The sequence below is a fragment of the Myripristis murdjan genome, chromosome 8, assembly GCF_902150065.1.
Source record: "Myripristis murdjan chromosome 8, fMyrMur1.1, whole genome shotgun sequence".
Lineage (NCBI taxonomy): Eukaryota > Metazoa > Chordata > Actinopteri > Holocentriformes > Holocentridae > Myripristis > Myripristis murdjan.
Genome location: NC_043987.1, coordinates 26,916,180 through 26,938,317, shown reverse-complemented (window position 1 = coordinate 26,938,317; position 22,138 = coordinate 26,916,180). Strand labels below are relative to the sequence as shown.

Genomic DNA, 22,138 nt, shown 5'->3' with positions numbered 1-22,138 from the left:
AGCAGCTATTGGCTGTCCCAAAGTCACTTGATGATGTCATCTTCTAATTAGCATACCAGGTCGATCTGCATATGAGTGACATTACGTGTTTAACAGATGTTTATATTATCAAAAAAGTGAATAAAATCATTATGTGTGATTGGCTATAATAAATGTTATACTGTGTATGTGCCAGTAAGTGTGGAATTGACTGTGTTTTAACATCACAGTGTTGCCAAACTGCATTAGAGGGTGAACACAGCTATTCTCCCAAAGATCAAAAAAATCTCTGGCTTTGTTGCTTTTGAGGAATTAAGTTGCCCAGGTGGTCTGAAAATTTGCTTGCGGCAAAGTTGCCAAATTGGCAGCACTGTTTCCTGTCGCCCACCCGCTGCTGCTGACTGATTTCATTCACAAGTTATTTAGACCCAAATTCAGTCTTGTTTGTTAAGACAAGTGACAAAATCTGCTTGTGGGATAACCTAATCCAAGTTGTCTGAAGTGCAGTTTTATTTGATTCAAAAATACAAAATTTCATGGGAATAAGTATCAATATGTTGAAGCAAGGCAGAGTAAGGCAGATCAAGAAAATGCCACTTAATTCAAGAAAATTCAGAAATCGAGTTAATTAGCATTAGAAGTGGGATTATGTCATTCCACTGGCAGATTTTTTCTCACTTGTTTTCACAAAAAAAAAAAGATTTGAAGACTGAATATGACGCTAAATGACTTGACCGGCACTTCTGACATCATGCTGCACATTACGTAACTTCAGCACTGAATTTGTCTTACTGGCATGCGTTCTTTCTTTGCCAGCCACAGACTGGGGACTCCAGTTGTCATGTTTATTGATGGTTTCATGCTCTTCCAGCACCTCGCTGCTGCCAACTACTAAGGTGAAGTGAGCCACCCTGGTGGGGGGGCTGAGTATTAGTGTTCAGCTCCATGTGGCATATCCAAAATGTGAGAAGAACACAAAGAGCTACAGACGGTCCACATGTCTCTCTGCTGGTGTTTCAGTCTGGACCTGGTCTGCCTGGGCAGCTCAGGACAGACGGTGGGGAACAGTCAAGGTCTGATGTGAACTCTGCTTACAATAAATCATCTTCGCGGCCAGCAGAGTACATTTTGTTTTCAAAGACATTACTAACACCTACTAAATGATAAACTGAAACTTGAACTCCAATCAGGCGGCTGAGAATGAAGTGGGACTTCAACATTACCCAGGATGACCCCTCAACACCAAGTTGTGAGCCGCTTTGGGATCAGCCGGAGCGGGGATGCCAAGAGGTGGAGGGGACGGGATTGTGTAAACTTTCCTATGGAATGCAGTCTGATGAAAGAGTTTGAGGTAGGAAGGAGAGACGGGCACATACAGAACGGGCCAAATTGGCATTACTCTGCCAAACGCTTAGTACATAAAAATGGCCTGACACAGCACGCCTGGCGCGGTCCAGTGATCTACAGCGTCCTGCCCCGCAGGTCAGGCAAAGAGGCAACGGTGAAGTCCATTAAAGCTGGCTATCACTGAAGTAATTACAGAGAACTCCAATTTACTGGGATATTCAGACAATTAATCTAGATGAGCTGATGTTCTTGGGCCAACTCATAATTAACCGGTCCCTGGTGCTGCATATGCAGTCCATCATATCTGGTTCAAGTGAGGTGGATCTGCATCCTGCTGCTTTCAAGACACTGAAACCAGCCCTCACTTCCGCTCATTATTAACACCCTGAACCCTTATTTTCCTTAAACTTCCCTGTAAGTAACCTCAAAGTTAGAAAAAAAAAAACAAAAAAACATTTCCTCTATATTACGACAATGTCACATCCTCATCCTGTATCTGCTGGCTGCAACACTTCATTGAAGTTGCATCACACTTCTATTGAGTGCAGATTCAAAGCCAAGATGCCGCTGTTTCACGGCTGCCGCGTCACATCAAACGGAAAATATCTGGATATTTTGTGCATCATTTTCCACAGATTTCCGCGTCATTCAGCAGGACATGTTAGGTATCTTTGGAAACCTTGGGATCTCCATTAGAATTTAAAATCAAGCTTGCACGGTTTGAACACAGCTCAGCCACACAGCGTGCACTTGTAATGACGAACCCACTAATGGGACGGGCGGAGTTGAAGAGGCTTTCGCGCACAGCCTGCAGCAGTCAGTCGGTGGTAAATTTCCACCTCTGTTGAATTGAAAATGCCTTGAGCAACTTAAGTGGAACTTGTCAATAAGTTGTCCTGCTAATAGACTGTTAAAAAAAAATGTCCACATTGTAGATAATAGGCGTCATTCCATCCACAAGCGTCTCTATTTGCATGCGACCTGTTGATTTAAGTGACAGTGTATGGAAGTTTCCACTGTAAAGTCATGTCCGCTCTCGCATCGCGCCCCCCGTTTCCCGTCCAAAAACCCTCGCTGGCTCCGTCAGACTGGGACAATATTGATGGGGGATTCTTGGTGCTCATGGTTTGTTCAAGTGTCTACAGCCAAGAGCAGACAGGCAGGATCCCTGTCTAACCCAGACATATAAAAAAAATAACAGGGAGGCAGACACACACATCACACCCTTCTACTTTTACAGCAGCTCAGGCTTTTACTTCAGCACATTGTCCCCCTCTGCAAAATAAACTGACAGCTCTTCAGTTTCTCTGCATGACACGAAGCAGCAATGTGAGACGCTCAGGACAATTCAGATTTGATTACAATAAAACAACTGCATGACCTTGGGAGGAAAACCACACGACCGGCAAACAAGATTCAAGATTTTATCAGTTTAAAGGTGCACTAGGCAGAATTGGGGGGTCGATTGAGGTAAGGGCCGTTCAGACTCACAAAAAAAAAAAAAAAGTGGAATAAACACGTAATTTATCAGCGAGCCTTTGCCGAGAGATGAGAGCCACATTGACTCAGGGGTAGATTAGACCACACACCCAAAATCACACCATTGATCCAAAGTCATAACAATCAAGTAAATGAAGGTTGCACACTTCTCTCCATACAAAGTAGGCGATTTATTTAGAGTTATATGAGCATTGTGTTTCGGCAGTTTGCTTTCTTCAGGGTGAACACGAGAAACCGGAGGAAACAAACTGAAACATGTTGGTGATATAACCCTGAATAAATGGCCTGCGTTGTAGGGACAAATGTGCAGTCTTCATTCATTTAATTTATTTATTATAACCATGTAGACTCAACCTCATAATTTTGTGCTTATTCACTATTTTTGTCAGGTGAGTTTAAGGCGGAGAATGGTCTGTCTGTAGCCTGCAGACTAGTGCAAAACACACCTCCCTCCCGTCACTTTCACTAACATTAACCTCATTGGCGTGGGCATGTGTTGCACTGTGGCAGCTTGTCTTGTGCTAGTCTACAGGTTGTCGATTAGTGATGCACAGATTGCAGGTATAGCTGCCGATAATCCACAGATTGGGCAGTTTGAGTCAAAAAAATTAACATTCTGGTTTATTTCGGATAGGTTGTGAGTGGGTGAAAAAAAAAAAATCTCTCTTGAGCTTATTAAATGTTTGCAGCAAAAACAATAACTGTGTCTCCCCATGAAGAGAGATGCCGTGTGTATTTACAGACAAGGCACAGCGGTGTAACTTCACTGATTATTTAAATCTCCAGAATCACCGACAGAAATGGTCACGATCTAATGTTAGTTGATGTTTTGTGTTCTTCTACACATCCGAAAGGTCGCACGCACAGTCCAGGTTTACACAAATTAATTGTCTGGAATAAAGCAGCTGCCCTCCTGATAAATCCTGAGCTCCACCATAGCTGTCTAAAAAAAAAAACTATTTCAAGAGCTAGAAATTTAAATCTGTCTACCCTTGGGGAGTTTCTTTTGTCCTGTCAAGTTTATAACGACAGAAAGCAGCCTCTCTAATCTTCAAAGTAAAGCAAATCATTAAAGAAAACACTCCTACATCAATCAATAACACACAATAAAGAAATCACCAGTAAAGCTTGCGCTGCTTGATGTAATTTAAAAAGCACCATAGGGAAAGATAGAGGTGAAGTGAAATATCCATGCCGATCTCCAAATCAGAGAAAAAATTCGGGCGGGTGAGTAATTTATACATGCATGTGGATTTTGGAGCCGATCCACGCATCAGTATTGGTGATAGACCCACTTGCTAAAAGGTCTCCACTTCATTCAACCCTCAGTTTCACACAATGCACCTTTAAAATGACTCCTATGATCTTCTTGTTCAGTGCTTGATGCTACAGCTATTGCACACTGCCAGCAATGAATAGATATTAAGAGTTTGAAGTAAACCCATGCCTTCTGTCTCTCTCCTGTTCTGACTCCTAGAGAAGCCTCGACCTGCCTCGTGTGGGCCGGCATACCAAACCTGTCCATACTGTTTACAGTGTGGACTTTCAAAGAATTTCACATTAAGGTGTGTCTGCGCAAAGCCTCCATCCTTTGCCTATCCTCCTCCCAGTGATGAGATCATAGGGATCCGAACCTGTAGGATGTGAACTTCTGTCGGTCTTTATCTCTGTTGCAGCCCACCACACACTGCAGAGAATCAAATACTTTGACATTTGATGTGTGTGTTAAGTTGAATTCACTTGTCTTGTTAGTGCAGCGGCGCAAGGCCCCGATCAAATGCTCCACAGAGTTTGCATGTTTCACAGGGTGCAATGTCTGGATTTTAAATGCTGCTTGAAATGACGCTCTGAGAGAGTGCACGATGGAAAGAGCAGGAAAAAATGTATGGCAGTCATACTGTTTCTGTCCAAAAAAAAACAGGAATTCAATCAAGAGGGTAGATGTTAGACGCACTGAAGGGAATGCACACGACTTTTACAAAGTTTGAAAAAAACAAACGAGAACCAGACAAATTTGTAAGGCAGAGACGGGACAACCTGCCAGACCGGCCGAGGTCTGCTTTGACCCCCATCCAGCAGAGCACACACTTTCTGCAACGGCCGCACAATCCACAGCTGTCTTCATCTTGGGATTTGAAGAATAAGAGAAAAGTGTTTGTGTCTGCAGGGAAATAGTGATGGCTAAACCAACCAAAACACACCCTTTATTTTTTAATTGCAAAATACAGTACACCCATCTTTTTAGGCTCTGATTATATAAATTAAGGAGACAAAAAAAAGTTTGTCCTGAAAATATTATTACATTGTCTTACAGTATATTGGCAGTTGCATACCGTATGCTGAAGGTCATTATTTATTTCCTTTTTATTTACCGCTGCATGACTCCATGTGAACATCTGGTGTACACTTTGTTGCATCGAGTGTGGATGTTTCATGAGGCCGCTGTGTGTACGACCCCACCCCTCTGGTGAAAACACTATCCGTCATCTAATTCAACTTTGAATTGGTCCAATCTGCAACGTGGCTATCCATCATAGTGGCAGGAGAAGGACAGGAGAGCGACTCGCCTCAGGAGGAAGACACAGGCCTCGCTAGCGTCAGTGACACATATGACATTGAACATGATCACATGCACACAAGAATAAAAAAAAACAGTATTGCAAGTAAGACAGGACCCATGCAAACACCATACTCTCATTGTGGGCCGGTCAAAGGAGGCATGATTGCAGTAACTGAGGTTTAGAAAGTTCAGTTACCACTAGCCTTATGAGTCTGCTTCAAAATCAATCAGGTAACCTAAAAGAAAAATACATTTTGGACTGTTAGGGGCTTTTTTGCTCCTGAGACGTTGACATTTTGGGGCGTTTTTCCCGGCAGCAGTGACATATTCTCAGATGTGGACAAGCGTTGTGGGAGAGAGGAAAGTGGCATTTTAACGGCTCGCCCGTCTCTACTTGGAGGTGGAAACAGTTCACAAAACAGTGATCACAAAGCTTTTCATGCTGTCAAAGGCAAAGTACCTGCTTTGATATCACCGGCTGAGTTTTTTTTCTGGCTGGAAAGTTTCGGCCTATGTAAGAGCAACGATTTTCTGAACTTAAAGGCAGATGCAAGACTGAATTTGAAAAATGTTGAAATGATAATGCTGTTTGTTTACAGGACCGTCATGTTTCCAGGACAAAAACGTGATTTAGTGCTGATCTGTTCTCTGAGTGGGATCAAGTTGAGTGTGTAACTGGTGATGTAACTCAGGTTTTCCTCATTTTTTTGTCATCATTCTTGCAATAACCTCCTGTCACATGCAAACTGGATCATTACAAGAGATTTCACTTTTGCAGAATCTGGAGCCTCACGAGCTGCAGTGACACACCTGCGGCACCCTCACGCCTGCGTGCGTCTATCGGTGTGTCTATCTGCTCGGACAGGTCTGGTGACACTTATAGTAACCTCTGCCCACAATAACACGAGTCCTAGACGTTCAGACTGGCCGCCTGCCTGACTAAACCCAAGCCTGACTGACATCAGCCCTGGCTCTCGCTGCTGTTTGCACTGGAGCCTCAAACTGCTCAGACAGAGATGGCAAACACATTACTAATGGTGTAAAAATCGGGACTTAACAGAAAAGGCTGGAAAAGTGCAGTCGCAGAGGAATAATGGCAAATGTTTGACGATGCCTATTTTTTTTTTCCCTGTGTGATATAATGATAAAGATGAGGAAGCGTTTGAATGGACGGGTTTATATTCTTACAAGATGTTTCCTTGGATGTGAGAACAACTTTAGCCCGTCCACTCAGAAGTGCAATTTAACGTTGAAGTCATTTCAGCCACAATATTCATTCGATAACTTACGCTGACATACTCTGACACAAACCGCAAACCTGCCTCTTGTATCTTAAGTCATGTTAATGAACTTTAAGGTGTAGCCTGGACTCTACCCCATAGTGCTGCTCCATCACCGTCTCACCAAACATCCTCAGGTGATAATGGTGAACTCCAGCGGTCTATGAACTAGTTTGTAGGTAAATCAGTGAAGAGGAACCCCACAGCTGTGGTGACCCTGTAGAGCACAAGTGAGCAGAGGTACAGAGGCATCTCGGAGGGTTTAGTGATAGTCACACTGCCCCATCTGGTGGAGAGTTTACATTACCTCCAGAGGCAGTTCACCTGTAACGCTTCTGAGGTAAAAACCTGTGCTCTTAACTTTACACATCACTCCTAAATGTTGAGCGGTCACTGCCCTGCACCCTGATTGGCCAAAGATCAGAGCCATCCGTGCTCCTCTCAGACAGACTGGGAGCTATTTATGAACTGGCTCTGTGGGACCCGCTGGACTGAATCCAGGTGTGAAGAGGATCCAGGTTCACCGAAAGGGCGATCAGCTCAGAGGTTAGGTGGCACTCATGTCAGTCTTAAGCCCCGACTGTTTAAAGCGACTGCAACCTCACATGCCCTCAACACGTTACACCCCTCTGCACATCTTCCAGCTGTGCCTTTAAGGCTGCCCTGTTATCAATGCACTATCAAAATTAAATGTCATCGATGTGAAACACTTTTTTTTTTTGCTTGTCATGTGATTTTTGTTACTTCCTGTGGGCCAACCAAAATGTTTGACACACTTCCCATCCAACGTGATGAGGATCCTGTATTCTTCTTAGTTTTGGAGGGAGAAGCATTGGTTGATTGTTTTTTTTTTTTTTTTTTAATAAAAGATCCTATAATAACTGACTTACAGGTGAGGATACGCCTGAACTGCTACCAAATGAAATATTTTACCTCAAGATGTCAGAGCGGGCCCATTCAGGTTCAATGCAAGCCAACCAGGACTGTTTTAATCTTTTAAAGCCACAGAGTGAGCAATGAATTTCAAGAGCAAAATAAACCGGGAGCATGTTGGGTTGCAACAAGTGAGTTATGGCTGATTTCTCTGAGTGGCTCTAAGAGCTGAATGCACTCCAATGCTGCCGTCAATCTCCGGTTAATCAGGTAGATTTCACTTGTAGCCTCAGGTAGATAAACATAACATATCAACCATGTGCATTCTCCTGCAGCATTGAGCATTAATAAGGAATAATAAAGGTCCTAGTGCTTTAGGTTCACCTGACATTATCTCTACCGGGACCAAAAACACACACAGACCCCGCCTTCTCTTTTCCTCTTTGTCACGTATCTACCAGCCTTTGCACTCGCCCAAATATAAATGCTTTCTGGCGCAGGGACAGTTTCAGATGGGGAGGAGTCTCACCACTGGGTTCAGCTCAGGACAGACTGAAGGACAAACAAGTAGGAAGACGCAGAAACAGAAAATTAAAGCGAGGGATTTGACAGAGAAACAGGAGGAAAACAAAGCCTGCTGAATATTGTGTGGATCAAAAAAAAAACAGTAAGTTCTGCTCTGCTTTGCTTACATTTACCCAGAGAAGGTGCGCAGTGTTGTTGATATTTAATAACATGAGCAGGCCCACATTCAGCCTCACTTATCCTCTGCATGGTCTGTTGCTCGTACGATATTAGATTGTCCTTTTTAAACATAACTTTAACCAGAGATTAGACTTGCTGGCTTGTTAATGTGTCTGTTTTCTTATGCTGAGTTGATTTATTCAGAGAAGTTCTACCTGTTTGTTTTGTTTCGGTTGGGATTAAAGGTTATGAGCAACCTGTTGATCAGTCAGATATGTTCATTATGTTGCACAATGCATGAATGTGCGAGGCTGGCTCCTGTACATACGTCATGCTGAAGTGTGGACGTATGATCCTGCAGATTTTCTCTCCTGCGTTGTGTTTTGACGCTCGTCTCCCTCTTCACCTTGAACAGATGGCTCTGTCTCCGACTGCCATGGTGGCCCGTCGGGTGTTTGCCGCTGCATCGCACGGAAAGGAAGGAGGGGGTCAGTCAGTGTGTCTTCATTGTTTCCTTCATGCAGTAAATCAGCTCGCCGGCCTCCAGATCCTGCAGTTTCAGAGCACATGCACACATCTGCCTTGTGTTGAACATTAACTCAAATGTCTGCAAGGCTGGCAAACTACCTCCACGTCCTTGCCATGACTGTGTCCTGCTGTATTATTGCAGTTTGATGCATGAGGGTATAAATAGTAGGTCTGTTAAATAACCTGGAATGATGTTTATTACTGGTACACAAGGGTCTTTGTAGGAAGAAATCCACTGTAAATTCATTTTTTTCCAGTACGCTTCTACTGTGCCCCTAGGCTGCATCAGCACTCCCTTTTACACTAAGAAAAAATAAAGTTGAAAAGAACTGAATACAAGGCAATTTAATTCAAGACACACACTGAATTGTGAGATAATCGGCACCTTTGTTTGTTTGTTTGTTTGTTTGTAAAGAGACAATGCACATTAATCAACAACTGAAAAGGAAAATGTAAATGGGTCAGCGTAAGACGAAATTGGCTCATTTTCATCTGCAGCCCGCAGCCAGAACATTAACAGGCAGTTTCTCTAAAACACTTAAAATGTCAAACAATATTAAGAGCCACAGCGACAAAAGCGACAAATTCAAAGTCATCCAAAAAAAAAAGAAAAAAAAAAAAAAGATCCTAAATATATTACATATTAGACAATTTGATTAGAGCCAATACATCACGTGAAGACACTGCACTATAAGGCAACCGGCATTTTAGAAACCCTTTAAAACCTGAAGTGAGAAGGTGAAGTGGGTGACAGTAAAGTTAACACATTTACCCAAAAAAAAAGAAAGAAAAAAAAAACCTCACATGTTTGATTAATGAGCTGCTTCTTTAGTTCCTGAGTGAATGAACTGGAACTATCAAGATTAGGAGATTAAAAAACCACCGACATGACAAACAGCTCTTTCCACTAAAGATATTTGGAGCGGTCAGTGTTTAACACAGGTCTAGTATTTGTGTTATGCACCATACTTTTTTTTTATTATTATTATTGAGGGTAACAGTGAGTGTATAACCTGTATAAACTAAAAACTAAAGTGACTGAAATGACATGAAAAAAATGTGTTGGAATCACTTTTACCCCTTTAAATAAATCAACAATATTCAGCACCTCTGATATGTAAATCAAAAATATAAATGTACATACAGTGCATATAAAGCTGTAAGTTCATACTGCAATTGATTAAGCCTTTCTCTCTCCAGTAAACTAAAAAAAAAAAAAAACTGCTGCTGGTGGACAGCTGACCTTTAGTGACACATTTTACCTCAACCGTACCTCACAATTTCTACTGAAACTCTACTATACTACTCTTTAGTTTTTTGATTTTATTTTGAAATTAGAGTGCAGCTAATGCCACAACTGTCTCAAAGGTTTATTTTCTCCTTTTTCATTCATTCTTTTTCATGTGATTTACTGCGACAAGATGCAGACACATCATGCAGAACTGGGAAAGTCTTGGTTTAACATTTGCTTTGGTTCTGATTTCCACAGCCAAGACCTGGAAGATGCTGACGATCGTGCTGGCCGTCCCCGGTGTTACCGTGTGCATGATCAACGCCTACATGAAGATGGTGGCGCACTCCCATGGGCCGCCAGAGTTTGTGGCGTACCCTCACCTGCGTATCCGCACCAAGGTGAGCCTCACTTTAAACCACCTGTTGGGTGCAAATCTTTATCAAGTACATATCCTCCTCCTGCTATAGCCATACATAAACATGATATTCTTTAGTTAATGCACTCAGCGGCCACTTCATTAGGTGCACCTTGCTGGTACCAGGTTGGACAGCATTTTACCTTAAGAGCTGCCTTAATTATTTGTGGCATAGATTCAACAAGGTGCTGGAGACATTCCTCAGAGATTTTGGTCCATTTTGACACGACAGCATCACACAGCTGCTGCAGATCTGTCCGCTGCACATCCATGATGCCAATCTCCCGCTCCATCACATCCCAAAGGTGATCTTACTGGACTGAGATCTGGTGACTGTGGAGGCCATCTGAGTCCAGTGAACTCACTGTCGTATTCGAGAAATGGGTTTGAGATGTTTATTGCATGGATACACTCTGATCAGAAAGGTATGGACATGGTCAGCTACAACACTCAGGATGGCTGTGGCATTTAAACAATGCAAGACAGGGTGGATCCTGTAATAGAGACTCATCAGACCAGGCGACGTTTTTCCAGTTTTCTATTGTCCAGGTTTGATGAGTCTGTGTGAACTGTAGCCTCAGTTTCCTGTTCTCAGCTGACAGGAGTGGCAGCCGGTGTGGTCTTCTGCTGCTGTAGCCCATCTGCCTCAAGATTCGACATTTCTCTCTTTCTCTTGTTCTCTGTAAACCCTAGAGATGGTTGTGTGCGTGAAAATCCCAGCAGATCAGCAGTTTCTGAAAAACTCAGACCAGCCCGTCTTGCACCAACAACCATGTCATGCTCAAAGTCACTTAAAGCACCTTTCCTCCACCGTTCTGATGCTCGGTTTGAACTCCAGCAGATCCTCTTGACCGTGTCTCATGCCTAAATTGTCTGATGAGATATTTGTGTTAATGAGTAGCTGAACAGGTGCACCTAATAAAGTGGCTGGTGAGTGTATGTTCCCTCAGCAGTGTTGAATCTTGACTAACAAGGTGATTCGTCTCCTTCCAGAAATTTCCCTGGGGAGACGGAAACCACTCTCTCTTCCACAACCCACACACCAACCCTCTCCCTGACGGCTACGAGGACTCCCACCACTGATGGAACGGCTTTCTGAGACGTTCCCCGCCAACAATGACTGCAATGTACTTTAAAAAAAACCCCAATCTGTAATGTAAACCTGGCTTAATTATTCTGACCCAGGGGCCAAGCAGCACCGACGTCACGTGATGCTGCCAGACAGAATAAAACCATACTTTCTCCGGCATTACCAGTGGCATTTTGTTTTTATTCTTGCCATCTCATCACCTGTACTGTTGGCTATGTGCATTCTAAGGCATTTCAAGGTGCGGTGTGAACCACTTTTTAGACAATAGTATGATTATAATAGTACATTCAGGGTAATGTTTCACATTCACACACTAAAGGTTTTACGGCTTAAAAATACATAGATGGATATTATTCTCTACTAAACTTAAATATGAGGGGGGTCCACTCACTGCTGCTGCTGCAAAAAAAAAAAAAAAAAAAAAAAAAAAACATTCCTCTGATCTTTATACCACAGAAGGCCTGAGCTCAAACGACAGACAACACAAAGTGGTGTTCCAAGGTATTTATTCAGAGCCATGATTTTACATGGAACAGGTGAAATCTATGTTTATATATTTATGTGCTATCGCAATCTCTGCTACTCTTCATCTCTATGTACAGAATAAACAAATGGCACCTAGACCAACCCTGATAATTCCAGTATTTCCAGCTAAATGACACTTAACAAATGTGCTGACATTCACTCAATTTTTCCCTAAATGAAAAATATATATATATATCTATATCTGCAGATATAGATATATATGAAACATACAAATACAAATGTCATTAGAAATTAATGGAGCAACAGTAAATTATAATACAATTTGTTACATTATGTCATGCTGGGACAGGGAAACTATGCTACAGTATATCAATTTACATCAAAGCTAGACTGAAAATAAATTTGCCTCCAAATTATGAAAATAAAAATCAAAGATCAGTCAATTCTGTAAACAAATAATTTGAAATAAGACATACAGCATGTCCTCAGGCATCATGCTGTCAAAACCAGCATTTGTACTATTCAGATAAACTCATGATGGATTATCATAATGGTAACTTTCCCGGTGCATTATAATGAGCCCTCAAGTCAACTCTCACATCGTGTGACTTCATGTCACCAGTCACACCTGAACAGCATTTCAGTCCTCGTTCAGCTCAGAGCTAACGTGACCAGACTCAGCAGATCCCGTTTCAGAGTCTCGGTGCAGTCAGCCTCTCTGGCCAGCCTGCAAAGGCAATCCCCAGCGGAGGAGGAGGAGGGGAAGAGCCCGGGGGAGTCCTGACAGCCCAGCAGGACAGACAGGCAAGCCCTGCCCAGTGCAGGGTAGCTGTAGCGCTGGGAGAACCAGTACACCTGTGGGAGCAGAGCAGCCAGGGCCCAACCTCCAGCACCGGCTTTCGAGGAGGAGGAGGAGTCCTGAGCGGCCGAGCTCGTCAGCAAGTTCTTTGGTCTTAACTTCACCTCTGCTGGATGCAACGATTTGTCTGAGTTTGACGCACAGCTTGATTTGGGAATCGGAGTTACGCATGAGATCGTCTTACAGTCTGAAGCTGTGCTGAACGCCCTGCTGGCCTTTCGGACTGGTCCAGATCCGGTGGGCTGTTTACTGTCTGCCCGGTGTGGGGAGCTAGATACGGGATTGTTTGGTTTCTCCACCTGTCCTGGTAAAAATTCTGTCTCAAGACCACTCAGCTCTAACTCAGATGTTTGGCTAGCCAGGCTCTCATCAGCCGACTCCACCTCCTGGCATTCTTCCTCCATTTTACATTCAGACCTTCCTGCATCGTCCCCTGTGGGAGCCGACGCACCTCGGCTCGCAGCCCTGCCAGAGCAGGACAGAAGAGACACGCAGAGATCCTCCACCTCTCTCTGCAGCTCGGTCACCAGGAACCGGCACGCTCCCGTCATCATCTCACCCAGAGGCGTTTTCTCGAAAGCCAGCTCCTCCATGAAGTCGTCCTCTGTCTCCCCCTGGCAGATGCCCAGTCCTTCATGGGCCAAAGATCCCAAAAGCTGACAATGTCCCCCTGTGGCTGCCCCATTGTTTCCAAACTGGTCCTCTGAGGTTTCTGTGTCGTTTGTGAGGCGACAGCCATGCAGGTAATGCAGCACCGGTAGCAGCATTCCTCTGCTGACGTCCTTGATGGGGATGGCTCCTCCTGCGCTGCCCTGGGCTTCGTCAAACCCGCCCCTCAACAAAGCCCTGAAGTATTCAGAACCGACCCAGTCCGTCCCTTCCACCCCCGCCACGGCTTCCCTGTTGGCTGATACCTGTGTCCCGTCGTCCAGCAAGAACAGGAGGTCAAAGTTCGAGTCACGGTAAGGACAAGTGTCAGCCAGCCGAGGCTTTTTCAAGGGAGGAGGCAAACCACCAGTTTCAATGACAGACTGTTTTTTAACTGGGCTGAGGTGTTTTTTGTCAAGCTCCAATTTGATGCCGCCCACCAGGCTCGACAGGCATCCAATCAGGAGAGAAAAGTACAGAGAGTGGAGCTGGGAGGTCAGGCCTAAATGAGGTGAATTTAACCAATCAGAGAGCAGCCTTCCACATTCAAAAGTGTGGTCTTCCTCAGTGTCGTCTTCGCTGCAGCCCAGAGGCTGCAGGGCCAAGAGCAGTCCACCGTTGTCCAAAAGAAGTTTCTTCAAAAGGGCTTTGTTACTGTGAGAGGAAAAGCGATTTTGTCAAACATTATATAATGTGATTATTCCAAATCCTCAGGCCAGTGCTTATCTCAACAAGTAATTAACCTTGTAAACTGTCCACCTAATTGCAAGGTGTCTACAAGTTTCATTAAGTTAAATCTAATCTAATTTCTAAGAGCTATTTAATGGCAAAAGAAACAAGAGACCAATTTTACAATTGAAATGGATGTTAAAATGAAAGAAAACACTGTAGCTGCTAAGAAATTTTTATGACCTCTAAAACTGAAGCCTTACAGATCATATTTAACCGTGCACACGCCCTACATCGCATCCAAGGGCATGCACTTTATCACAAAGCACACGTCTATGCATCTTCCTTGTCCAGTCCTCCCCACTGAGGTAACCCTGCTGCTCACCTGTTTATTAGAGGCAGAGAAAGTGCACAGTTCATCTTGTCTGACTCGGAGCCAGACAGCATCACATGGGCCAAAACCCCCGAGCCAAAGCCGGACTCACTCTGCACACGCAGATTACTGAGGAGAGCGAGGCCTGCAGAAATGGACCAGACATTGTAAACAATTATGTAACAAACAGACGGTTTCAATGAATTTCGACCACTGTTCAATGTAACTGTCATACTGATGCTGATGTGCTGTTTAACAACCACTGTGTTAAGCTGGTATTGAAGAAATATATTGCATTATATAACTCTAACATTTAATCATCATTTATCAATTATAAACAAGAATCATTTAACATCAGCATTCTCTTTTAAAAAATTCAATGGTGCAATACCAGCAGTTTAGTCCCCCGAAGCTACATGTTACAGTGATTTTTAAACTGCTAAAAGGATTTTACATCAAACAGCACCTTGTTGCTGCTCTGAAATCACAGTATAGCACGGCTTCTTGTGGCATCTTACCCAGCTGGTTAACTTTGGCTTTGACTCGGTCCATCTGCCTCTCCTCCCTCTCCAACCCGCTCTTCCCCTGGCAGAGATGGTGCCGAATCAGCGCCACCGAGCCGGTTCGGACCAGCGCCTGCAAACAGTTTGGGTTGCAGCTCAGTCGGCACAGCAGGCGGAAGCACCTGCTGCTGGGGTCTTGGTGCTGGGTGAGGTAGAAGAGCAGGCCGGAGATGATGCCCGAGTTGACCAGGGCGGCACTCGGGTCGGTGGCGTGGGAGAAGCGGGACAGCAGCAGCAGGATGGGAGACTCGGGCGTCCAGGGTTCGGGGTGGTACGGGTGGTGGTACGCCATCACTCGGGGCGCAGAGGGAGGCGTGTCAAGAGTGACCTTCGCCAAGCGTGTTGATGAATGAACCCGTGGCCTTTTCCTTTGAGGGGAGGAGAATTTTGACGGGGAGACGGGAGTTTGAGGTGTTTTCGTGGGAGAGGAAAGTCCTGAGGGAGAGCTGAGCTGAACCGGAGGCGTGAGCGCACAGGATGGCTGAGCAGAGGAAGGAGGCGGATCAGCGTTTTTCGATGGCGATGATAGTTGGTGCAGGGCTGAGGAGGACACGGGGGCATGCGGAGCTACTGATTTGGAAGCAGAGGGGGTGACAGGATGCAAAGAGGAGGGGCTTTTGAGAGAGGAATCGGGGTTTGGGAGGGGAGTTTGAGGGGATGAAGAGGGTGTGATCTGAAGGCTGGCCCAGTCCCCCTCCACTCCGCCGGATGAATCCAGCAGATCCCCCTCAGAGGAGATCAGACCCTCAGACACCAGCCAAGACCTGGAGAGGAAGCAACAAAAATACACATGTAGATTTAGATCAGAGAACAGTTGAAAACCCAAATCATTACTCTGCAAGAAATCGACATTTTAACAAGTCATTTAGTCTGATATTCAGGGTTAAAATCTTATTCTGTCTGCCAATGGGATGAGATAATCCCACTAATTTATGATGTAGTTTTACTTGATTCTGAAATTTTATTAGGAATATGTATAAATTAAGGTCAGGACGGCATGCTTATCTTATTATGAGTCCATACTATCATGATACTTGGGTGCCAATTCAATTTGTATTGCGATTCAATATTACAATTTGTTATTTTTGTTTTTGAATCATATCAATTTAGAAATTAAAAAAAAAATCATTAAAAAAAAAATCATGATACTTAAGTGAGTTTTTTCCCCATCACTAGTAAAAATATGCTGACACAAGGCAGAATAAAGCAGATCAGCCCATAAGAAGTATGATGAAGAAAACTGGTACTAATGGACTGTTGATTTGATCAAAAAAAAAAAAATTCTAGAAACATGCTGATTAGCACTGTAAACAAGTGAGATTACCTCATCCCACTGGAAGATTAAACAAGAATTAAGACCGAATATGAAGACTAAATGACTTGTGAAGGTTTTGCGGTGCTCTCTGCTTCGTTTTGCGTACCTGAGACTCTGAAAGCTGGATGAACCGAGGCTTTGCTCTCTGCCGGCCTCCTCCTTCCTGTGGCCTTCAGGAGGAGGGAAGTCGAAGGAATCAAAACAGGACGAGGGCAGCAGCTCGGTGGGAGACATGCTGGAGATGAAGCTGACGTCCGTCTTCTCGGCGGACGGCTCCTCCCCTTTGGTGAACTCGACCAGTCGGGCGACAAGCAGAGGGACCAGCCCTAATTCTTGCAACTGCTCCATGGCAGATTCGTCGTAAACAAAGTCGACACAGGCCAGGATGGTGAGGCGGGAAAGGGGGTGACTCTGATGGGCAGCCAGGAAGCCGGTTAGCACCTCCAGCCCGCCACTCTCCTTCACCTTAGCCCGGTTCACCGCCTCCTTGCAACACAAGCAGAGCGCCTTGAGGAACACTCCGGACTTGAGAGGGTCCCTTTTAACCTCCTCTGTAAACTTCTGAATGACGCCCAGCGACCCCACGAGGGGGCGCAGGCAGCCTTGGGAGCACATGTTCGCCAGGGTTTTCAGGGCCAGCTCCTCGAAAGGTTTGCCGGACTCGCCCGTCGCCATGGCGCCAAGCTGAGCGAGGACCCCCGAGCGCGACACCTCTCTGGCGCATTCGACGCTGCAGCCCCGGGTGAGCTCGTGCAGGGTCCTGAGGGCCGCCCGCCTCAGCCCCTGGGGGTATTCTGGAGCGATGAGAGGGGCGAGGGAGGATAGCGTCCCTTGGGTGAGCAGTGACAGGCGGTTAGAGGGCGTATCAGAGAGGTAGAGGAGGGTCCGGGCAGCTGACTGGGCGCACTCCAGTTTAGGACAGGGGGCTTTGGTCGGAGCGGCGGTCGGGGAGGACGCAGCGGAGGAAAGAGACACACAGAGGAGGAGAAGGGGAACACCACCTGTATGGAGAAAAAGAGAGAAAGGTGAATAATCAATCAGAGAAAACAGTAAGATATCTCCAAAAACACGATGTCTGCACACATGCATGTTCCCTCCATCTGTAAATCTGGTGATCTGAACAGCTAACATGGACTATTTGCACATCTGTTCTATAAATCTGAAAATGTGAATATTCAAGATACACATCCTGAATTCATGCTCTTGCACTGGACTGTAAATATTTACCTGCAAACACCTGTAAGTCTAATAATAAAGAGCCCTTCTCCATAGACAACAGGGACTCTATGACATTCTCAATCTTATCTTTCCTATCCTATAATATCCAACAACCCAATATCCCTTCGAGTAGCACTAAAGCAGTATCTTATCTATGACAGCCGGATGAAAATGATGCAGGGAGACATATTGACATTGATCTTGTCAGACGGACCGGCGGAGTGGATGAGGGCTGAATTTTCTGGATCCATGGCCAAGTTTCCCAAAGCCCTGGCGGCTCTGTTTTGGACCGTCTCCAAGGCAACGTTTCTCCTCAGGATGTCCACTGAGGAAGGCAAGAAACATTAGGAGGATTGTGTGCCAGCAGAGAGCAGCGGCTTACACAGGAGGGCCGGACACTTTGATTGAAATACATTGTCGAAATTCTAAGAATGACCCCGTGCAAAATCCAAATCGCAAATGGTACAAATGGTATTCTGCAGAGGTAATTTACAATAATAAAACAGACCCCTGTAAACATTGCATCATATTTTTTTTAAATCATTTTTTCAGAGAAAATGTAATTTACCAGTAAAATTGGGAATCACTTACAAACTGCAATATCTATCATTAGAATATACGATACAATTTTATTTACCATGTTATTAATCTCTATTTTATAGTATATTTGCTTACGTTTATTTTTATATTGCCCTGAAAATATCAACATTTATTATTTATGCTCATCAAGAGAACAACCATTTGTGCTTTCACTTACCTACAATAGTTATTCCATCAAGCTTGCGAACCTACAATGGAAGAAATTTAAAGTGTAAAATATTTGATTTGATTTTTATTTAGGAATGCAGCTTCCACCACCTCACTTCACTTCACTTCCTTCACACTCACCTCGTTTCGTGTCTCCAGCTCGGTGCAGCAGTTGGCCAGGATGCTCAGAGCGAGGTCCAGGATCTTGCGGGAGCACTCGGGGTGCTTCAGCAGGTCCAGGAGGGGCTTGAGGCCCCCCTGAGCTCTGAACCGGGCGATGCCGGCGCTGCCGCCCTTGATGTGCTGCGTCCGGATGGCGACCAGAGCCCGCCACTGAGCAGCTCTGGACCTCTTGTCCGTTTCTCTGCCGCCACCTGACTCTGCATGGCCGTTGCCCCGGTCCTCAGCCGCCAAGCCGGGTTTGGAGAGGTGAGACAGGCACCAGGTCAGCGATGACTCTGGTGATGACGATGGCGGTCCCTCTCTGGAGGGGGTCGAACCCCGAGCCTGCTTCCAGTTACCTTGCACAGGTGCTGCCGCCATGCTCTCTCTGCCTGGCAGACCCCAGCTTCTCTTAGCTCAGTTTTCCTCTCGTCACTGTGGACAGATACAGACACCATGAAACAAAACAGCAGGCCTACAATCAAGCACAGAAAAAGTCATAATAATAACAGTAATGCTCATTTACTTAATAGTCAAGTATTCAACATGTGGCTCAAATGTACTCTTACAGATTGCACTTGCATTTCTGCTTCCAAAGTTTCCACAAACTTAAATTACTGGTCAGGAAACTACAGATACCAGCACGAAAAAGGAAATGTGTACCACCTGACGCTACACGCGCTAGTGCTGATGGGAGATGGAGTTCCAACTGCTTCGGTCCACTCCCTAAAAAAAAAAACAGGCCTACATAGTGAGAAGGCCGAACAGGCGCTATTCTACATAATGGAGGCGCATTTGCTCAATTAACACATTTTTGCACTTCGAAGGAAGAATTAAAGCTCTATTTCATCAATGACTTGATACCAGTGGCCGAATGGGTTTTGTGAAATGAAAAGCAATCGCCTTGGTTAGCCGTTAACGCCATCTTTAGCCAAGCAACAAAACAGGGAGGCGGTCGGGGGACGGAGCAGGGTGTGGAGGGGCGGGGCCACTGCGTTTGACGTGGGATTTGTAGTTTAATTTGCGCCGCCGCTCCGTTCTCGCGGTGTAAAAACGCCGCTTAAAGAACTACAAGCCCCGTGAGAGTGAAAAATGTCAACTCGCTTGTGGTAAATCGTAGCGTTTAGGGATTGTAGTTCAAGCGGCGCTTTAAAAACATGTAAACGTGCATGCGTAATGACCGAAATGGACTACAACTCCCGAGACACCGAGGGAAGTTGTTATAATCATCGTTTTACTTGATGCGGAAAAATCCATCGGTGCCCGCAGAGAGGTTGTTAAACTCCACGATAGATCCAGCAGTAATAAAAACAAACAGCTTCCACCGGGACCGCCGCGGGTTAAAAAGCATGGAAGTGATCGAGACTATCGTGACAGAAAACGTGGAAGTGGAGGACAATGAAACGGTGGTGTCCAACCTGGATGCCGACAAGACAAAAGCAGGTTAGTGCGTCCAGGCTGAAGTTAACAGGTTGCAGCCGGCCGTGGCGATGCGAGGAGAGCCTGATGAGTTCATTATCAGCGCCTGGCTGCATTCATGACAGGTCAAAAAATAAATAAATAAATGAATAAAATAATTACTGTCACTCATATGAATACTAATACTAAGGCTGCGTGTAATGTTACAACACCACAAATATCAATTTCATTCTGCACAAAAATAAAAACTGCCTCATTTTGTTGTTAAATAAATAAATCAGTCCCATCCCCGTGATGCACCTGTTTCCCCCTCTGCAGAGTTTGTGTGGACCCTGCAGGCCACATGGCACCTCGTCAACACCCGCCTGGAGATGGACCAGGCTTTTGACCAGCCGGTGTGCAAGAAGAAGAAACTTTGGGAGATGGTGGCGGAAAAGGTGAACGCCAAGCAGGGGGAGTCGGGGGTCGGCGACGTCCACGTCAAGGCCTACGAGTGCGACCTGAAGTGGAGGAACATGCTGGCCACGTACCGGAAGAACGCGGAGCGGGCCAGGCGGCTGGGCCCGGGCAGCGTGCACTGGGAGTTCTTCAAAGCCATGCACGACGTGCTGGGAAAGAGCCGGGAGGAGATCGAGGCGCAGCGCCGGGCCAAGCTCAGCGGCACCAAACTGGGCAAGGCCATCGCCAGCAAGAGGTTCACCCCCATCCTGCCCACGCCTCCCCTGACCGCCGCGCCCTCCTGCCCCTCCCGCCCCCCGCAGGACGTCCTGCAGCTGTACATGGAGCTGCAGGAGAGGAAGATGAACATGTGGGCCCAGCAGAAAGCCCTGGAGGAGAGGAAGATAGAAGCCATCAACAACCTGGCCCAGGCCATCTCCAGCCTGGCGCAGAGGAACAGCGCACAGCTGGTCAAGGACGGGCACTGATGCACAGCTGGAGCTGGAGCTGCCTCTGAAAACTCTAAATCGATGACAAACTTTTATAGCAGCATGTTGACGGGGGTTTCAGAGGGTTTTTTTTTTTTTTGCTTTTAACTGTGCTGCTGCAGTATCCACAATGCTTTGTCCAGAGCTTAACATGAAAAGTGGGAATGCAACAGGTACCAGAGAGAGAATGCATTTTTTTTTCTATTGCAGATTCAGACAAAGATCCAAATACAGGACATGAAAAATGGCCAGGACGCTGACACAAATAACTCATTTAAACAGCCAGCAGATCAAATACCAATGGATACAATTGGCTTTTAGTTGCTATTTTTCCATTCAGCATTTGCATTTATTACTCTTTATGCTAAAATGAAAAAGCAGAGCTTGTTCGCTTGAGCTGAAAGAATTATGAAAAACTAAAATATATGAAGATTATTATTACAGACAACTCTTGACCACTGCACCAGACACTGATCAAACATTTATATCCATCAAGTGTTGGTTTCAGTATGTTATCAAAAAAACTAAAATATTTCAAAATCTCAAAAATTAAATATTTACAGATAATTCTCCTTCCATCCCCAGCTTTATAGATGGTCTATGCAAGAGCTTGAACCTGTAATTTGGGGACGAAATGACTGAATAATGCAGAGATAATCAAGGCTGTCAAGAAAATTTCACACTGAAGTGCTTCCAAGGGCCACTTAGAAATCTCACTGGTGATAAAGTGGCCTTGAGGATTTCATTATCTCTCATTCATTGTATTTGCATGATAGCGTATATTTTCTATGGTACATTAATATACACATATCTAATTAGTGGCAGTATCTGTTGCAGTTCCCATGGAAGAGAAACCTAATATACAGGCTCTGAGGAGAACTTCATCTGCGCCACACTAATTATCAGATATGAATGAGAAAAATAAGCAATTTATCAAAAGCAGCTGTTAATGCCTTGGATTACTGTAATCAGTAAAGCCATAACTGATATAAAAATGATGCAGTTACACTTTTACACAGTCTGATGTCATTTTGTTTTTTTAAATGTCTGCAGGCCCGTTGCCAAATGTCAAGAGAGCCAAACAGGAAGTTGCCTGGCTGCAGCAGCAGTGTTGTTTGGGTTGTTGCGGCACGAGCCGACCTCTGGAGCAACTACAACTCTGTGTTCCCCAGAGTCTAATGACGCTTTTATTTTGAAATTCAGATGTCTGGATCTCATTGTGCCCCATGTTTCTGAGTAAACTCGCTGCACTAACTAAATCCA

The 22,138-nt window shown here is 45.0% G+C and overlaps 3 protein-coding genes across 6 annotated transcripts; 2 read left to right on the top strand and 1 right to left on the bottom strand.

Annotated features, from left to right (window-relative positions):
* Positions 1-8,052: 8,052 nt before the first annotated feature.
* Positions 8,053-11,649, top strand: cox6a2 (cytochrome c oxidase subunit 6A2). Its single transcript, XM_030057613.1, has 4 exons — positions 8,053-8,206; positions 8,639-8,711; positions 10,241-10,383; positions 11,394-11,649. Exons 2-4 carry the CDS (start codon positions 8,639-8,641, stop codon positions 11,481-11,483), a joined length of 306 nt encoding a protein of 101 aa, XP_029913473.1. The 5' UTR covers positions 8,053-8,206; the 3' UTR covers positions 11,484-11,649.
* A 330-nt stretch (positions 11,650-11,979) lies between these two features.
* armc5 (armadillo repeat containing 5) lies at positions 11,980-20,391 on the bottom strand. Of its 4 annotated transcripts, XM_030057606.1 has the most exons (10): positions 20,250-20,391; positions 19,949-20,059; positions 19,197-19,256; positions 18,510-18,965; positions 18,379-18,409; positions 17,836-17,946; positions 16,510-17,404; positions 15,044-15,852; positions 14,538-14,670; positions 11,980-14,137 (listed from the first exon to the last, which is right to left on the bottom strand). In XM_030057606.1, the coding sequence occupies exons 4-10, from the start codon at positions 18,909-18,911 to the stop codon at positions 12,628-12,630; spliced, it is 3,891 nt and encodes a 1,296-aa protein (XP_029913466.1). In that variant the 5' UTR covers positions 18,912-18,965; positions 19,197-19,256; positions 19,949-20,059; positions 20,250-20,391; the 3' UTR covers positions 11,980-12,627. The 4 variants fall into 4 exon arrangements, with proteins under 4 accessions (XP_029913466.1, XP_029913468.1, XP_029913467.1 ...); XM_030057608.1 differs by lacking the exon at positions 19,197-19,256; XM_030057607.1 differs by lacking the exon at positions 19,949-20,059 and having other exon boundaries at positions 20,250-20,367.
* LOC115363409 (uncharacterized) lies at positions 19,679-21,889 on the top strand. Its single transcript, XM_030057612.1, has 2 exons — positions 19,679-19,973; positions 20,268-21,889. Exons 1-2 carry the CDS (start codon positions 19,772-19,774, stop codon positions 20,873-20,875), a joined length of 810 nt encoding a protein of 269 aa, XP_029913472.1. The 5' UTR covers positions 19,679-19,771; the 3' UTR covers positions 20,876-21,889.
* The last annotated feature ends 249 nt before the right edge of the window (positions 21,890-22,138 follow it).

Coding starts and splice junctions, on each gene's coding strand:
- armc5 (XM_030057606.1), bottom strand. CDS start 18,911: ATGGCGGCAGCACCTGTGCAAGGTAACTGGAAGCAGGCTCGGGGTTCG. Junction 14,671..15,043: donor AGCCAAAGTTAACCAGCTGG/GTAAGATGCCAC, acceptor CCATTTCTGCAG/GCCTCGCTCTCCTCAGTAAT. Junction 14,138..14,537: donor TCTCTGCCTCTAATAAACAG/GTGAGCAGCAGG, acceptor TTCCTCTCACAG/TAACAAAGCCCTTTTGAAGA.
- LOC115363409 (XM_030057612.1), top strand. CDS start 19,772: ATGCGGAAAAATCCATCGGTGCCCGCAGAGAGGTTGTTAAACTCCACG. Junction 19,974..20,267: donor TGCCGACAAGACAAAAGCAG/GTTAGTGCGTCC, acceptor CCCCCTCTGCAG/AGTTTGTGTGGACCCTGCAG.
- cox6a2 (XM_030057613.1), top strand. CDS start 8,639: ATGGCTCTGTCTCCGACTGCCATGGTGGCCCGTCGGGTGTTTGCCGCT. Junction 8,712..10,240: donor GCACGGAAAGGAAGGAGGGG/GTCAGTCAGTGT, acceptor TGATTTCCACAG/CCAAGACCTGGAAGATGCTG. Junction 10,384..11,393: donor ACCTGCGTATCCGCACCAAG/GTGAGCCTCACT, acceptor GTCTCCTTCCAG/AAATTTCCCTGGGGAGACGG.